The sequence below is a fragment of the Lampetra planeri genome, chromosome 54 (assembly GCF_965212315.1).
Source record: "Lampetra planeri chromosome 54, kcLamPlan1.2.h2, whole genome shotgun sequence".
NCBI lineage: Eukaryota > Metazoa > Chordata > Hyperoartia > Petromyzontiformes > Petromyzontidae > Lampetra > Lampetra planeri.
Window position 1 is genome coordinate 6630733 of NC_136160.1, and position 15655 is coordinate 6646387.

The 15655-nt window shown below is 46.1% G+C and overlaps 1 protein-coding gene across 1 annotated transcript in view; it reads right to left on the minus strand.

Moving 5' to 3' along the window:
- The window catches only part of LOC144735063 (kinesin-like protein KIF15-B), a 34625-nt gene that overhangs the window by 14436 nt on the left and 4534 nt on the right, over window positions 1-15655 (minus strand). The window contains exons 6-23 of the mRNA XM_078617455.1: window positions 15530-15630; window positions 14890-14949; window positions 14349-14468; window positions 13706-13915; window positions 12966-13091; window positions 12370-12492; window positions 10821-10923; window positions 9273-9388; window positions 8320-8535; window positions 7907-8081; window positions 7590-7737; window positions 6523-6664; window positions 4953-5144; window positions 4333-4440; window positions 3777-3882; window positions 3052-3217; window positions 1012-1171; window positions 459-541 (exon numbers count right to left, since the gene is read on the minus strand). Of these exons, the coding sequence (XP_078473581.1) occupies window positions 459-541; window positions 1012-1171; window positions 3052-3217; window positions 3777-3882; window positions 4333-4440; window positions 4953-5144; window positions 6523-6664; window positions 7590-7737; window positions 7907-8081; window positions 8320-8535; window positions 9273-9388; window positions 10821-10923; window positions 12370-12492; window positions 12966-13091; window positions 13706-13915; window positions 14349-14468; window positions 14890-14949; window positions 15530-15630 (2455 nt within the window). The remainder of the gene's footprint in view (window positions 1-458; window positions 542-1011; window positions 1172-3051; window positions 3218-3776; window positions 3883-4332; window positions 4441-4952; window positions 5145-6522; window positions 6665-7589; window positions 7738-7906; window positions 8082-8319; window positions 8536-9272; window positions 9389-10820; window positions 10924-12369; window positions 12493-12965; window positions 13092-13705; window positions 13916-14348; window positions 14469-14889; window positions 14950-15529; window positions 15631-15655) is intronic.

The window sequence follows — 15655 nt, forward strand, 5'->3', positions numbered from 1 at the left end:
GCGCCACCAACGGGGGGGGGCTGTGTGTGCTCTGTGGGATATCTGGGGGCGCACACGGCCCCACCCCTCGTTGGGGACTAGGCATAAAAGGGGAGCTCCCTGGACGATCAGGGCCAGTTGTAGCTCAAGACCCAAGACCAGCCATCAGAGGACCCTGGGATGTTGTGAGAGCCAGTGGTGGGACTCTGGAACTCCCGACTCTACGACCTTGTGAGGGCGAGTTCCAGAGCGTAGCCAGAGTAGAGTATCTAGGCTGTGTACCTAGGCTGTGTACCTAGGCGGTAACAGAGTATCTGGACTGTTGGAGAGTTGGAGTGCTGTTGGATTGTAATAAAGAAGTTACCTCTACAAGTGTCTCCGGAACCCGTTACACAAGCATACAGATGCACGTGGGGTGAAATACATGTTCAGTATTCTGAACAGACATAGCATAAACTTGCGAAAGAGAAGGACATTACTTCTGGGTGCTCTCCTTGTCCTCAAGTTGAAGGGAAAGGCTTTTACTCTTTTCTGCTTGACATTCCAACGTCTTCATGAGTTTCTGTAGGAAGAGGCACGGCGTCAGAAAGCAACAAGTGATTTACGTCACTTGGAACGGGCGATATATACATCATAAATAGAAAAGAACATATTTCTCGACCCAAACAAAGCTATAATGCGGAGCGTTCATCGCTACTGAAGCCTCCCAAGCCAGAAGTGGAAATTCCACGCAATTCATCCAGGGATCTCAGTGCGCCATCGCTACAAGCCCACGCACACGCGCGGTTATTCTAGGACCCCAGCAGCCTTCCCAATTGGGATTTAAGTTTCCAACCTTCCAATTGCCAATCAAGCACCTTAAAAACAAATTACGAGAATGTGGCAACATAGGTTTCTTAGGGAAACACCAGACGTAATCCATCGTTACACACGCAAATGGATGCATCATCGCAAGCGCAAACGATGGATCTGAATTAATGAATCGTTACGAGGCCCACACGCGCACTCGTGTGGTGTGCGCGCGATTCTCACGGCGGCGTCGGAGTCTAGTTGGGTCGTGCGCTCCCGCTCCTGGCGCAGGCTATCGCGCAACTCGGCGATCGAGTACTCGTTGAAGCGCAGCTCCTCCTGCATCGTCTCCAAGCTGTCCTGAAGCGCGATCTTCTCCTCCTGTGCGCTCTGTTGCTCGCGCCTGAAGGCAGCAGCCGTGCACACAAAGCACAGAAGAGTGGTCGCTCTCAACCTGTGTGGGTCGCGTCAAAGCCTTACAGTGGGGGCGCGAGCCGCAGCATGGATACCGTGCAAGGGAAATTTTTGAAAGTGTACAAGGAGCGTCTGTCGTCTCTCCATGATGCGATGAAACTAAACAACACAACAATATTTATATTTTACCAGGTAAGGCCCACTGAGTTATATAGCTCTTTTTCAGAAGCGACCTGGCCACAAATGATAGTTCAATGAAGTGGCTTATGAAATGGAAATTTCTAGCAGCCAAATACTCTGAACGCATGTTTCTAATTTTAGAGGGAAAACCCGCGACCACGGGCAGAATACGCAAACTCGAAATATACAGGCGTCAGGGTTGGGATCAAACCCACGACCTCTTGTATACCAGCCAAGGCAGATAAAACATGTCGCCACCAGCGCGCTCATACACATGAAACAAATGCCTGATTAACACTGCGTTGCCTACAGGCATGGACATGTGATATCTGTGTATTGTGGTCTTAGATGACACGGTCGTCATCTGGCCACATGGCCTACCAGCTCTGGGCCAATTCCTCAACCACATCAATTCCATACACCCAGCCATCAAATTCACCATTCTTGGATGTTTTAATCGAAAAGAGACCAGATGGCTCAATGGGACACTGTCTACAGGAAAGCCACCCATACGGATGCCTATCTAAAACCTGACTCTCACCACCATCAATCCCAGAAGAATTCCCTCATCAAAACTCTACACCATAGAGCTCGATGTATTTCCGACCATCCCCACCTAGCCAGTGAACTGGAACACGTACACCAAGCCCTCAAGATGAATGGATATTTAGACTACACAATCCAGAAAGCTATCACCCCAACTGTTGGGAAAGAACCATCTGAGGACCCAATCAAAACCGTCACACAGCAGGGGTCACCAAAAAGATTTCCAAAATCATGAGCAAACACAAGATCTAGGTTCGATTTAACACAGTACATAATATTCGTGATCGGATCCCATCTGTGAAGGATGTGATCCCTGACATGCAATACCCCGGCGTCTACAAACAAAGCTGTCTGCGGCAGTAGTTACATTGGGGAAACTACGCGACATGTCTTGGACCGTGTTCGTGAACATAAGGTAGATCTGAAACACGGTAGGACCAAGACCTCAGCCGTGGCTGATCATTATTTTAATGTGGTGGGGCTCACACGAATAGGATTTCTCCAAAACGAAGGTACTCTGCAAACCCACTGGCTATCAGCAAAGATTCGTTCATAAAGCCATCCACAAATAAAGCCATCCACAATTTCAACCGAGAAGATGGGTACAAACTGAGCAATCATTGGAAGGCCGTTATTAACCAGTCATAACTGGCTTTGATGTTTCCATCCTACCTTCTGATGTTGCCAGTTGTTTTCGAACAGGTTAAATGTCTCACTTACACAGCCGCCGTTGCTCGTGTCCTCGATGTGACGGCGGCGCTGCGATCTTACATTTACACGCAAACTTCTCACTTTAACATCACGAGCCCCGCCCACTTCGTTTATGACCCTTGGGCTACACCCATTTAAAACTTATAAAACAGCCTGCCTCAGCAGCTTTCCCCCTCTTTTTTCTCCTGATGACGATTGCTTGTGTTGCAATCGAAACGTCGTGATATTTTTTGAAAAGTAATTTTCGTTCACTTCATGAATTTTATTATTATTTTATTATTAGGATTTCTCTCTACGTGACTTTACCGAAAGACCCAAAGAATGTGAATTCCTGCAGTCACGAAAGCTCGAAGTCACGATCTACTGTATCACTTGTATTTCTGGGTTTCCTTTTAATTAACACGAGGATGATGATGTTGCTCCGGGACTTACCTCGCCACGTCCGTCTGCAGCTGCAGGTCGAGCAGCTGGTTGGCGAGCCGCGCCGCCTCGCCGTCACGCCAGCGCCGAATCTCAGCCACCTCCTTGCGCGCCTCTGCCAGGTCACGATCGGCTGACTTGAGCACCACACGCAGGTCGTGCACCTCGCTCTGCAGCACTGCATGTGCCCCACGCGGGCAGGCAGGCAGGCAGGCAGGGGAGGATAGGACGCAGACAAAATCCGATCAGTCAGTTGGCTTGCTGCTGACAATCTCTAACCGGCCTGATGGATCAGTGGTCGAGCAAGCAGGCTCGCAATCGAAAAGCCTGCGAGTTCAAATCCTAGTTGGGTGTTGCCTCGGCCCATCATTCTGTTGGGGTCGATAAAAATCGTACCACTTTGTGGGAAAGGCAACAGTGGTTGTACTATGGATAGACTAACCTCCGCTATAAGAACGTGGAATAAATTGTAAACAGGAGAAGAGCTAATTTGAGCAGGAAATCATGTGACATTTCTGATACAAGCGAGTGTGAGTGACTGAACATGATTTAATGAATGCAAGCTGCTTTGCGAGTGTTGTTCGTGCAGAGATTTTTGTGCGTTTAGTTTGTTGTCCTTCCCTCGCACCGCCGATTAGCATGGTTGGCATGGTTGGCTTCGTACGGTGCCAAAGAAGTCAACATATATACATCCTCCACCCTCATCCAGGCGCCATCTCCGAAGCAAGAAGATTTACCGCTGTTGGTGCTCTCGGTCTCCTGCATCTTCCTCTCCATGAGCGCGACAGACTCGGAGAAGGATTTCTCCCGTTGGGCCCAGCTATTCCGCTCATTCAAAAGCAGCTACACGGTACAAGGCACACATAGTGCAAGAATTAGGAGCAAGCGGTCACAGGGTGTCGGGTAGCATCTCCTTGTGTCGCACAAAGACCCGGTGCATTGTGTAACACATCGTAATATTGTGTTGTTGTTGTGTCGTGCGACAGTCCCCTAAGTTTCCATCCACATTTTGGTTTGTTAAATTCGCTTTTCAGATCGCATAGACAAACGCCACCGTATTTATCCCAGGAAAGCATGGGGGAAGAAACTCCAGTTCTCAAGGAAACACCCTACCACAAGAAGGGACGAAACTTCAGGGTCCACTCTGAGGGGATCACAGACTGTGATGCTGTCATTTCACAGCTCCATGGGTTTTGAGAGTTAAATATTAAGGAGGCAAATTCCCCAAATTGTTGTTGTTGTTAGTGGCGTGCGATGTCGTGTTGCTTGACGCTGTGTCGCCCCCCCCCTTGCCTGCTCGTGCTGCGCCCGCTGTAAATCCGCCTTGTCCAGATTCTGCTGAAGCCCCAGGACTCGCGTCTCCTCCTCGATCAGCTGCTGCTGAAGCCGAGTCGACTGTTCCTGTGCGCATAAACATATTATTAAGGTGTGTTTTTTTTGTTTTACCATTCGCACAATGATACCAATTATATTACGGTGAAATTCAGAAAATCCGCACTCTCCTTATTCACAAATGCAAAAATTTGCAATGCGCCCAGTGTACAACCCAAAATTCTAAAAAGCCACTATTTTATTCCAAACGAGTGAAACTGCACATGAAAAACTATGAAAAATCACAAAATCCCTTTGCAAATTTTAGTTGTTCATATAGCAGCATGTCACTGATTAAACGATTTAAAAATGGTATCCACAACATCGACGCGGATTTCCCCAACATCAACATTTTTCTTATTAGCAACGATTTAGGTGACATCGAGGCATTGCTCTCAAAACATCTCCAATAAGACACACGGTTCACATGCACGTTTGTGTATCTGCATGCCAGTGTGCCAATACGCACCACCCCCCCCCGATCAGCACAGCTGGCTACGTACGGTGTGAAAGAAATTCAACATACACACACATACACGTACCTGCATTGTGCGCAGCTCATCCGCGATCGCCTCATACGCCTGCGTCGACACCTGCTCGGGCTCAACCTCGTTGAAGATGAAGTCATCCGTCACTTCGGCTCTCTGCATCAGTGCTGGGCTCCCGTCCACGCTGGTGCGCGACACGTTGTCCAGCCGCTGCGTTAGCGCCATTCGCACCGGTGTCGTCAGGTTCTGTGCGAGGTCACCGATAACCCACGTGCTTCGCTTAGAATCCGGGAAAAAAACTTGACAGCGGTGTTCTGTTTGGTAGTTCTGAGAAACACCTGAAGAGTGAGTATATCATGTTTAGGGGTGATGACACGGCTAAGCGGTAGGGTATTGTGGCTGCTTGCTGAAGAGGTACGCAGCTTGAGGCCAGTGGCTGCCCTGTTTAACAATGCGAGTTAATTAGCCATAAAGTACGTGAGAGCTTCACGGTGGACCTTAAAGATCCCATCACGTTAGTAAAAAAAGGTTGTCCACGTATGACCTTTATGAATCATTGAATCAAAATCAGAATATTTATTTATACCGGAGGAATCCGATAAGATTTCAAGCTTTTTTTTCCCACAGTAGCGGCGGGTCAGAACGTTACAACAACAAACAATATTCAAAAATGATAGCAGTGTAAAGTGCAGGAAAGATAAGCGAATCACAAAAAATTTGACAAATAAAACAAAACTATATTTTTTTACCAGGTACAGCTCACTGAGCTGTTGGCTTCTTTTTCAGAAGCGACCTGGCCACAAATGAGAACTCAACGAAGTGGCTTATCATGTGTAAATTTATAGCAGCCAAATAATTTTAATAATCTAAATGCATGTTTCTAAATGGGGTGGGAAAAACTGAAGGACCCAGATAAAAAAATCGACACGACCACAGAGAGAGGCATGCACACTCCAAATATACAGGTGTCAGGGTTGGGATCGAACCCCAGATCTCCTGCAAACCAGGCGAGGAAGATAACATCATACAAATAAAGTATACAAGTTCAAATTGTTAGCACAAGCTTGGGAAAGGCAGAAAAACAACAGCGAAAACAGTCCTAGACCACACCAAGACAACACACAGTTCCTCAATAAAATTGTACATTAAAAGTGAACTATCCCCCCCCTGCCTTCCCCTAAAAAAAGGAATCTGACACACGTACCACACAACGCTATCGTCCTACATGTCCGCGTTGGTTGTCTGTCCGAGCCGCAATGTACTACTCACCTGCCGCGGAAGTTGTACACCGACAACCCACGTGTGGTTGTACACCGACAAACCCCCCTCGCCCCCCCCCCCCCCCATGGTTGGAACAATACAAATAATTAACAAAAAAGTGAACTATTGATACATGGGTAAGGATCAAAGTTACAAATCACATTTGCAAATGTGGCAAGTATGCAGCGCTAATCGTCCACTTCAGTTGTGATATCATCTTCCCAGGGACACTCTCCAATAGAAGGTGGAGCACTGCAAGTTACAAATGGTAATGTCTGTGTCGCATGACACGGCGCAAATATAATAAATGAGATGTAATTGGGAGATAAATGAAAACAAAGAGAAGGGCACAAAGATAAGGTACCTTAATGGCCTCTGCATGGACCCTGTTGAGGAGGGTGACCTCCTGCAGCTTGCTGGTCTGCGTGGCCTTAATGAATGTCTCCAGCTGCTGGTTCTGCTTGCGTAGAGACTGCAGTTCAACCTCCATCTCTCCCTGCTTCTTCCTAATGGACGATACACAAACACCTTTGTGCTTGGGTACACGAAAAAAATGTTTAGCCCGCATTAACTCGAATAGTTCTCACCGAGATCATGAGTAGGCCAAGTATTCCGGTAATATCGACTGCCTTTCACCTGCTTCAAAACGATTTAAAAGTTAGAATTTAACCTCTAGATGAACACTCTTCCATTGCTTTTTCTTGCCAGAAGCACCATAATTATTTATGGGGCGTTTTACACTCATATTTCTAAACCCTTCTTACTTTTTAAAAAGCGTATCACCTAACGCGATCACGCAAAATTGCAGGCTGGCAGACGGACGTTGAGCACGTGGTGGAGGGATATTCGTGTGTACGCGCTATGCGCCTACAATATGGTGTTCACATCACAAAGGGTCCGTTTAGACCACGTGCGTTTCTTGTTTAAAAATTGTGCAACAAATCTTTGCGGAATTTTTTTAAAGAACGTATAGACGAAACAATATACTATTATAAAATATGTTCCCTAATTAATCGGCTACATGTAAGCAGAACAGGACATGATGTGGCAACTTATAACAGGTGATTCCTGTAAAGAATAGTACTGTATCTTTAGATTACTGTTGCAATACCTCTTCCTTTTTCTAGACATTATGGGCCAGGTTCACATCTCCTACGCACTAAAAGGATTATCAAATATGCTGATATATTACCGACTGTTAGAAATGGATTACGAGCACATTTTTAAAAAATCTAAAACCAGAAGGAAAGGAACATTTGGCAAGACGCAAATCAAGACTCGCCCACTGTTTCAACTGCCGCAAAGGAAAATAAAGTCGAACCGACGACCTCTGGATTTAGACTTCAGTGTGCTAGCCAATACACCACGGCAGCTCCATAAGCAAAAGGGGTATGAGTGGGGGGGCGGGGGGGGAGGAAAAGCAGCACCGACCGGCTGAGCTCCTTGTTCTCTTCCAGTTCCTGCCGGGCGGAGGCCACATCGTTCTGCATCTTCTGCAGCTCCACCTTCATGCGCTCCATGCCAGCGGAGGTGACGGTATCCGTGCAGACGGACGTCGGCTGCAGATTATCCGCAGGCCCTGCAACCACCGAAGCAGTTAGGAAAAACGCGACATTTTTTGTGCTTAAAAAAAAAACTCTTGTGCATGGTTTAATCCTCGACAACGGACAGAAATTTGAAATCGAACTCAAACAAATGCGCAAACCTCACGCGTGCCAAACTGCGGGGTGAAACGCAGCAGCGGTTACCGGCACTCTCGCGCTGTGCCATCGCGTCGGCGAAGGCGCGGTCGAGCTGCAGGGCAATTCGCTCAGACAGCTCCTGGCCTGCGCGCACCGCCGCCAGCTCCCGCAGCTGCTTCAGCTCGGCTCGCAGGTTGTGGTTTTCCTGAGCAAACTTGGAGACCTCCGGGTGGTGCTCGACCTGCGAGACGGACGTTGAAATAGGGGAGGTTTCCATCAACGCTGAAGTTAAGGCCGTTGTTACCAATGACAGTCATCGTTGTATAGTGTTAGAACCAAAACAAAGTTCGTTAATGCGTGGTCCGAGAATATTTTAACAGCATCGTCATCTAAACTGGTCCTGATTTGTTGGTTCACCCGGCAACGCCATTCCCTCAACTGTGCCGCCCCTCTCATGAACTGCCCCCATACCCTCTCACCATTTCCTTGAACAGTGCCAGCTCTTGCTTGATGTTGGCGATGTTCTCATCCCGACACTTGATGCAGCCCTCTGCCTCGACCCCGCTCCCTTTGGCCGTACGCTCTAGCTGGGCGATGAGGGACTCGCGGAACTTAATGATCATCCTGTTGGACTGCAGGCGGCGTTCCTTCCTTTCGCAGAGATCCTCCAGGTGCTTAATTTTTCCCTGAAGAGCCTGGGTTCACAAAGGAGAAATGGGAAAGCATCCTGGTTAAAATAAAAAATTGACAGCAATAATCAATCAATTGCCATGATTACGAATGATTAAATTAAATAATATTTTTTCCTGATCTTTGCAGTTTTTTTCTTCCGTCTAGTTTGTTCAGTTTTGTCTGCTCTGTTAATCGTTCATTTAAATGTAACATTAGTTTATGAGTTGCATAATAGTCAAATAATCGATTCTCAAATGCACACATCCAAACATCTATTCTAATCCTAATAATTAGTTTTAATTGACGAATCAATATGTAATTAAATGCATATTAACCTATGAAGACCGATGGTTAACAGTGTGTGTGTGGGTGTACACATGGTTGGCTTGAATGGTATTTTAGGTCTTCCATTAATCCTATGCTGTCAGCTTTGTGTATTAAAATTCCTCGAAGTGAAAAGCAATTTTCCATCAAATAATAATAACCTCTATTTTATAAAGCGCATTTCATATTCAAGTATCTCAAAGTGCTTTACATAAAATTTAAACTACACGTACAAATATAGATAAAATCAAAGCAAAATAACAAGGCTTATAATAGCAATATGAATGAAAACTCTCAAAATTCCAATAAAAGGAAGAATTATGATAAAGCAAATCATAATAAGTGTAATTAATATACATTATCTTGAATTACAATTCAAGGAATCATCATTTCTTCCCAATGGGGTGTAGTAGTGCTGCGCATTTCTTGCACTCACCTTCATATCGGTCTCACTGCTCTGTCGGAACTGCATGGCCTCCAGGAAGTGCTGCCTCCAACTGTCACGCGGTAGCTCGAAGCCCACGGGCGCTGGTGTTGGATTGTACGATGGCGCTGCAATGGTCAATAAAAGACAAAGATCCCCCGTAAAGCCTAAGCAGGACTTTTAGGGCAAGTGCCGTTCGCCAGCAACCTATGAAGGATGGCACACGGCACACGAGGGGGTGGATGGCCAGCACCATGCCTGGCCGCCTTTGTCTCCCCAGTGATTGTTTACACACCGCACCAGGTACTCATTTGAGGCCGAGTCGACCTAGGGGTGGCCCAGGACGGGTTGAGATCATCGTTATTGGTGATCGAATTCGCAGGCTTGGTAGCGCAGCGCGCTAACCGCCACACTATCGCTCCCCTCAATGGTCAATACACACACACACACAATCCATGAGGTTATCCGAGCACACTGGGGCACAAATGACAAGGATCATTACTTGGCTATTTTGTAGGGATGTAACACATAATTCCCTCCCACAATTGTCACAATTTCGGGGTAGACTATGAATTCATGAATACATAATTTATTTCACCCTTGTGGTGTAAGTGCAAGTATCTATGGCACCTACTGGACAGTGATGGACTCGCAGTATTAGAATTTTGAAACAATTTCATTGTTCCAAGCAAACTTCCATGAATTTGTCAGCATCAAAATCAATGTAAATTAAGTGGTACACCTGCACAGTAAAACCTTGGATTGCGTGTAACTTGGTCTGCGAGTGTTTTGCAAGACGATCAAAATTTTTTTAATAATATTTTATTTGGTAAACGAGCGAGGTCTTGCAATACGAGTAGCACGTGTACACGCTTTGTCTGCCGAGCGTCACGTGATCACAACTGATATAAGAGTGCTTTGGCTTACAAACATGTTTCCGGAACGAATTATGCTCGCAATCCAAGGTTTTACTGTATCAGCTTGGCTCTCTGAGCTTCAGACATTTCCACTGAATTCCACTGGGCATCGTTATTCATGGGGTGTAAACAGGACCAGTCCTGAACATTGGTTGATTCGGATGCATGAGGTGTCTGTACTTAAACATCGAGTGTATCCCCTCGCAGGGGCCGCTGTTCACAGGAAAGTACTCCCCTTGTGTGGACCCATTGATGGCTTAATAATTTTACCCGGTCGTGTCATTGCTGCCCATCACTCTCTCTCTTCTCAGTCTCCTTTGCTTCCATTTCTTACTTTGGATTAAACATTTGATTTCTAGATCAGTGGTCTATAATCTGCGGCTTCGGAGCCGCATGCGGTTCTTTAAGGACCGCTTCGTGACGTTATTTATTAAGGACCACCATCTCATTTCACAAGCATTGCAGCTCTTGAAATATTATTTATTTTGACCAATTTCAATATAAATGTCTATTGTTATTTTGGTCTAGATCGATGCTCCTATATCGGTCACATTGACCCTTTGTAGGTAGGTTATGGTTTTACATGCTGTTGAAAATATCAATACAATTTTAACAAAACAGGAGCAGTTCCCGCGAGGTTTACCGCTGGACAAGCCCTCCTGGTGGAGCGAGAGCTGCTCTCGCAGGCGCTTGATCTCAGCCTGCAGCTGAGAAAGGTCCCCCCGCGTGTCCTCGTTCACCACCGCCTGCGCGCGCACACACGCACCATAAAGCCTTCTACTTCCCCATCGTAATGTTCACAAGCACACAGTCCGCTCTCCTAAAACGCGGAAAGTAGTTGTGTTCCTGAAGAACACCACGTTTTGAAAAAATCGTGTTATAATAAATATCAGGGTAAATCACAGTCCGCGAGAACATGTGAGATGCGTATGCAGGCTGAACAAAGGCTGAGTCGCATCGAGAAGCATCCAGCAGCATCCCGCCTTGTGTGATGCTTCGCCGAGGTGGAGGTACGTCAACTTATTCCTACTAAAGGGACGTAGTTGTTGACTCAATATCGTTATATCCAATTGGCATCCGCGTTATAAAAAATGTGTTCCCTAATATATTCATCTTGTTATATCCAATTTGCATTACGAAAACACGCGTTATAGAAGAACACACTGTACAGTATACCCTCACTATTCACGAACTTGCAATCTGCGATTTTGGCTATATGCGAATCTGCATTGAGAGAAAGAAAGTGATGCGAGACAATGTGATGAGATAAAGTGACGAAATAAAGTGATGAGAAAGAAAGCCTATTTATGTATTTATTTCAAGGTTTTCATAGGCCAATATCATCATCTACAAAATGTGATATTCACAAGCATCTTTGGAATGTATCCCTTGCGACTAACAAGAGAATACTGTATTACATCTGTTCCGCAGCCCCTCTCTGGCAAGCTACGTAGAACTTGATGGATCATGGGGTTAATATTGCTGCTTCAAGGTTGATCTCATTATTTTACTCATTCACACTCCAGGGACAAATAATACCAGGAGACGTAAAGGAAACAAGACCTATCATGCGCACGCATGGATTTTGTAAGACTTTCCAATATGTGATTGTCTTCGGAAGTATTTAATTAGCAGTCCAGAAGCCGATGGGGAAGCGGTCAGGACAAACACTAATTTCATATTTTCAAACAGTTCTTATTAACGCTGTTTGTCTTCAAGTCTTGAGCAAACCTGAAATCCATTAGGCCGGTTTTCAAAAGGGGCAATCCCTAACAGAAATACCCGACTTGTCAGGCAAGTTTCAACATATATCAGATCCTCTTTTTAAGATGTGCCGTGCACTCCCCCGCCCAACGATTATAGAGGAACAGACAGAGCTTACACATTAACGTTTTCAACCTTTGAGGGAAAGCTTGAAAAACCGGAATGAAACATCAGCCAATTGCCTAGGGGGTGGGGGCAGAGGTGAGCCTGTGTGAAGCACACAACTAATCACAGGGGACGTGCCGTGCAGCGGACGGTTTACAGCAAAGGGTGAGAGGAGAGGGCAAGGCTGTGACGAGCAGCTTTGATTGTAACAAAACGCGAGGCCGATGCAGCACGGCACGCAGCTTGCATGACCGGGTCACAATTTAAAGGAAACGGTCCCGACGCAACTGAACCAACCGCATAAAGGAGGGCGGATCAGTCACCTTGTTTTTGATGAGTTTTGTGCGACGCGCGAATTGCAGCGTGGAGAGCGTCTCCCCAAAGTAGCGTCCGCCCGGGTGCACGTTGACGATGACCGCGGTCTTAGCATTCCCGCCCAGCGAGTCCTGATGGAAAAGCGATATGAAGGATTCAGTCGTCAGTTCTCAGGGATGGCTAGCCACTTTGATGGGATCAAATGTCCTGAAATTCATCTCCAGGAGTGCAAGCTAAGAATGTTTTTGAGAATAAACCAATTTGATTCTTGTGATTGATGAAAATGTGCAATTTTGAAAGTCTTGGCAGCACTGAAATTATGGTGGGTGCTTCAATGCTCTATGAAACTACAAATTCTGTCCTTTAGTCACTGTTAAAATGTTATTGGATTCATACATTGTTTTTCCCTTAACCAAGCGAAACCTAAATATCATTCACCAGTGTGCATCACTGGATATTGTACATTGCTATACTAAAGCGCCAACAAGTGCCATCTTAGCGCACGACCACTGTGTATCGGACGTGTGGGGAGTTCGAGGGTGCCCTCTGTGCAGTCAGTCATTTTAGGTTGTCAGCATCAGAGTGAGGGCGAGTGTTCACTTGCCCTGAGCAAGAAAGTCAGCTTGGAGTCTCTATAGGGAACGAACCGCCCTTTCCCGTGCGCCATTTCTGCCAGGGCATTGATGACATTCCCCAGGGAACTCAGCGAGCGGTTGATGCTGCCCGCTTCCTGAAAAGACAATAAACAAACAGCATCCATAATATAGTTTTTTTGGGTTATATCGCAGATATTAATTTCTATTACCTCAGTTAGCATGGCAGAGTTATAGATCATAGGCGTGTTTGATTTTACCCAACAGTTCAGTACACCAGGGGCTTTATTCTCTCAAATGAAACTTTATACTTATATTGGACAGACCATGGGAAGCATTGCCTAGGTGCGCATATACAAGAGCTTGTTATTTGTGGCGGTCTCATTCTGGTACGGTTGTGCGGACATGCGGGTCTACTTTATTTTTGTGCAGTTGCCATTTACTTTGCTCAGTCGGTGTTAGACGCTGAGGGCATGATGGGTTTTCTCTTTTCATTCCTGTTGCTATATGCCCCCCTGTACCGTTCCATTGTAATGTGCACCGATGCCTGCTTTATTGAGGGCGATATTGGCACGTAAAATAAAGATCGATTGATTTATACGGTGCAGGAGCTGCAGGATCTGCCAGAGGACAGAAGGCACTGGGTGAGGGGTGTGCTGGCATCAACGGGCTTTGGCCACGATGACATCTTCATCTTGCGATCTCGAGTGTCAAAATGCATGACGAGCGGGCCTCGTGCCGGGATTCACACCTTGAGGCGCATGCCGTCCGACTGCGTGTCGCGCTGCCGCTCCGAGCCCGCGAGGTCCACAAGGTTGAGCTGCGACGAGCGGATGTTCACCATGCCGTTGCGCTTCTCCTTTGACTGGATCGTGAGCGTGAAGACGGCGTGCGAGCGCGACGACTCGCGGTTCATCGACGTGGATGCAACCCGCCGGTTGCGCCAGCCCAGGGACAGCACCTTTGTCCGAGGAACGGATGAAAAAGGTGGGGGGGAGCACAGGTGTTAGGCGGTGATGACGGTGTTGTTAGGAAAGGTAGTGATGTAGATGATACTGGCGCTCGCATTTGGAGGTACTGAAAATGTTACTGGTGGTGAAGGTGATGATAGTGCAGGTAATGGAGATAAATATGCTAGTGTTGAGAGGTACAGATGGTGCGTCACTGGTTAAATGTTTTGGTGCTTATAATGGGAACAAAAATTTGCTGGTATTGTAGTGGGCGTGTCAGTGGTAGGTATGCTATTTAAGTGGTGGTAAAGTTTTTATTGTTAATGGTGATACTGTAAAGGCATTACTTATGGTGGGACTGGTGGAATCTGAGAATTTAAAGATTGTGGAGGTTGTGCTACTGCAGGTGGAAACCGACACTGGTGGGGTGCGTTGGCATGCCACCTGGTAGGCTTCTGCAGCCGAGGAAAGAGACATCTCCATGACGCCCTCCACAAACACGCCCTTTTGTATGTTCTCCCGGATGAAGAGACTGGTGCTAGCTGGGTCCAGCAGATCAAACACCTTCAGTGGGCAAAGCCACCATCGAAATCACGCAAACACCATTACCACGTATTGTCACATTACAATAGCACAAATTATCACTTTGATAATACTAATCGCCATCAGCATCACTATTATATTGGCAACACCACCTTTACAGTGCTTTATTATTGAGGTTCCCTAGCCAAGTCGTCGGAGCACAACACAAGAGTCAAATTAAGTCGTATAACTGGCCACCAATGTTGGCGAGGTATTACTAAAGTGTGCCTTTAGCTCTGAAGTGCGCATTGAGACAATTTCATTCCATTTACAAGGTTAGGAAATTGTGCCAGTGTTACAGCCCAGGTGAAAAAAGTATCCTCTATAAGAGCTAATTAATTTCAGTGATTCCCATCTCGAAAAATGAATGACAATTAACGAATCAATATAAAGTAATTATTACCTGCTCATTGTAGATTTCCAGAAATGAACACTTACATAAGAACTCTTTGGCATCTCCTGCCTGTGAATATGGAAAATAACATGCATTATTGCAACAGCTATATAAATGACATACTTTCGTTAAACTGTAAAAGTCAATGTCTCACTCGGCATTGACCAATGTCTTCCAAGGACAACCATTGTGTCCTTTACGCAAGTGATATGGTGAGATGACGGTGTGTGGCGAGGGACAGAAGTGTGTGGTGAAGGGTGCATGGTATGTGCTAGAGAAGGGCACACCTGGATAGTTTGGCCTGAATGTGGTACTTTTTCATATCACATTCTGTCTCATCACTTTCTCACGCTCTTTCCCTCGATGCAGTCGTGTAGAGGTCCAGATGCAATTCGCGGATAGTCAAAATCGCGGATAGCAAGTTCGTGAATAACGAGGGAATACTGTCTACTAAAAAGCTATTCGATGGACGGTGCTCATTTTATCACCTCTAGACAGATGACACGATTTGGCACCGGAATCAAGATTTTAATTTACACAACCTATTGATAGCGAGTCAAGCACTATCCATATATATAGGCAATTGTTCTTACGCTGCCACTTACTGTGGCAAGGATACAGCCAGTGGACTAAAGCATCTGCTTCTCACCATTTGTTTCTCGCGAGAGATTAGCGAAAAAATGAACTCGAGGCTGCGTGGGATCACCCCACGGAGGTTGTGGTTAAAAATGTCCACTTGGTCCATGGCACCTGCACACATACAAAAAAGTGCAAC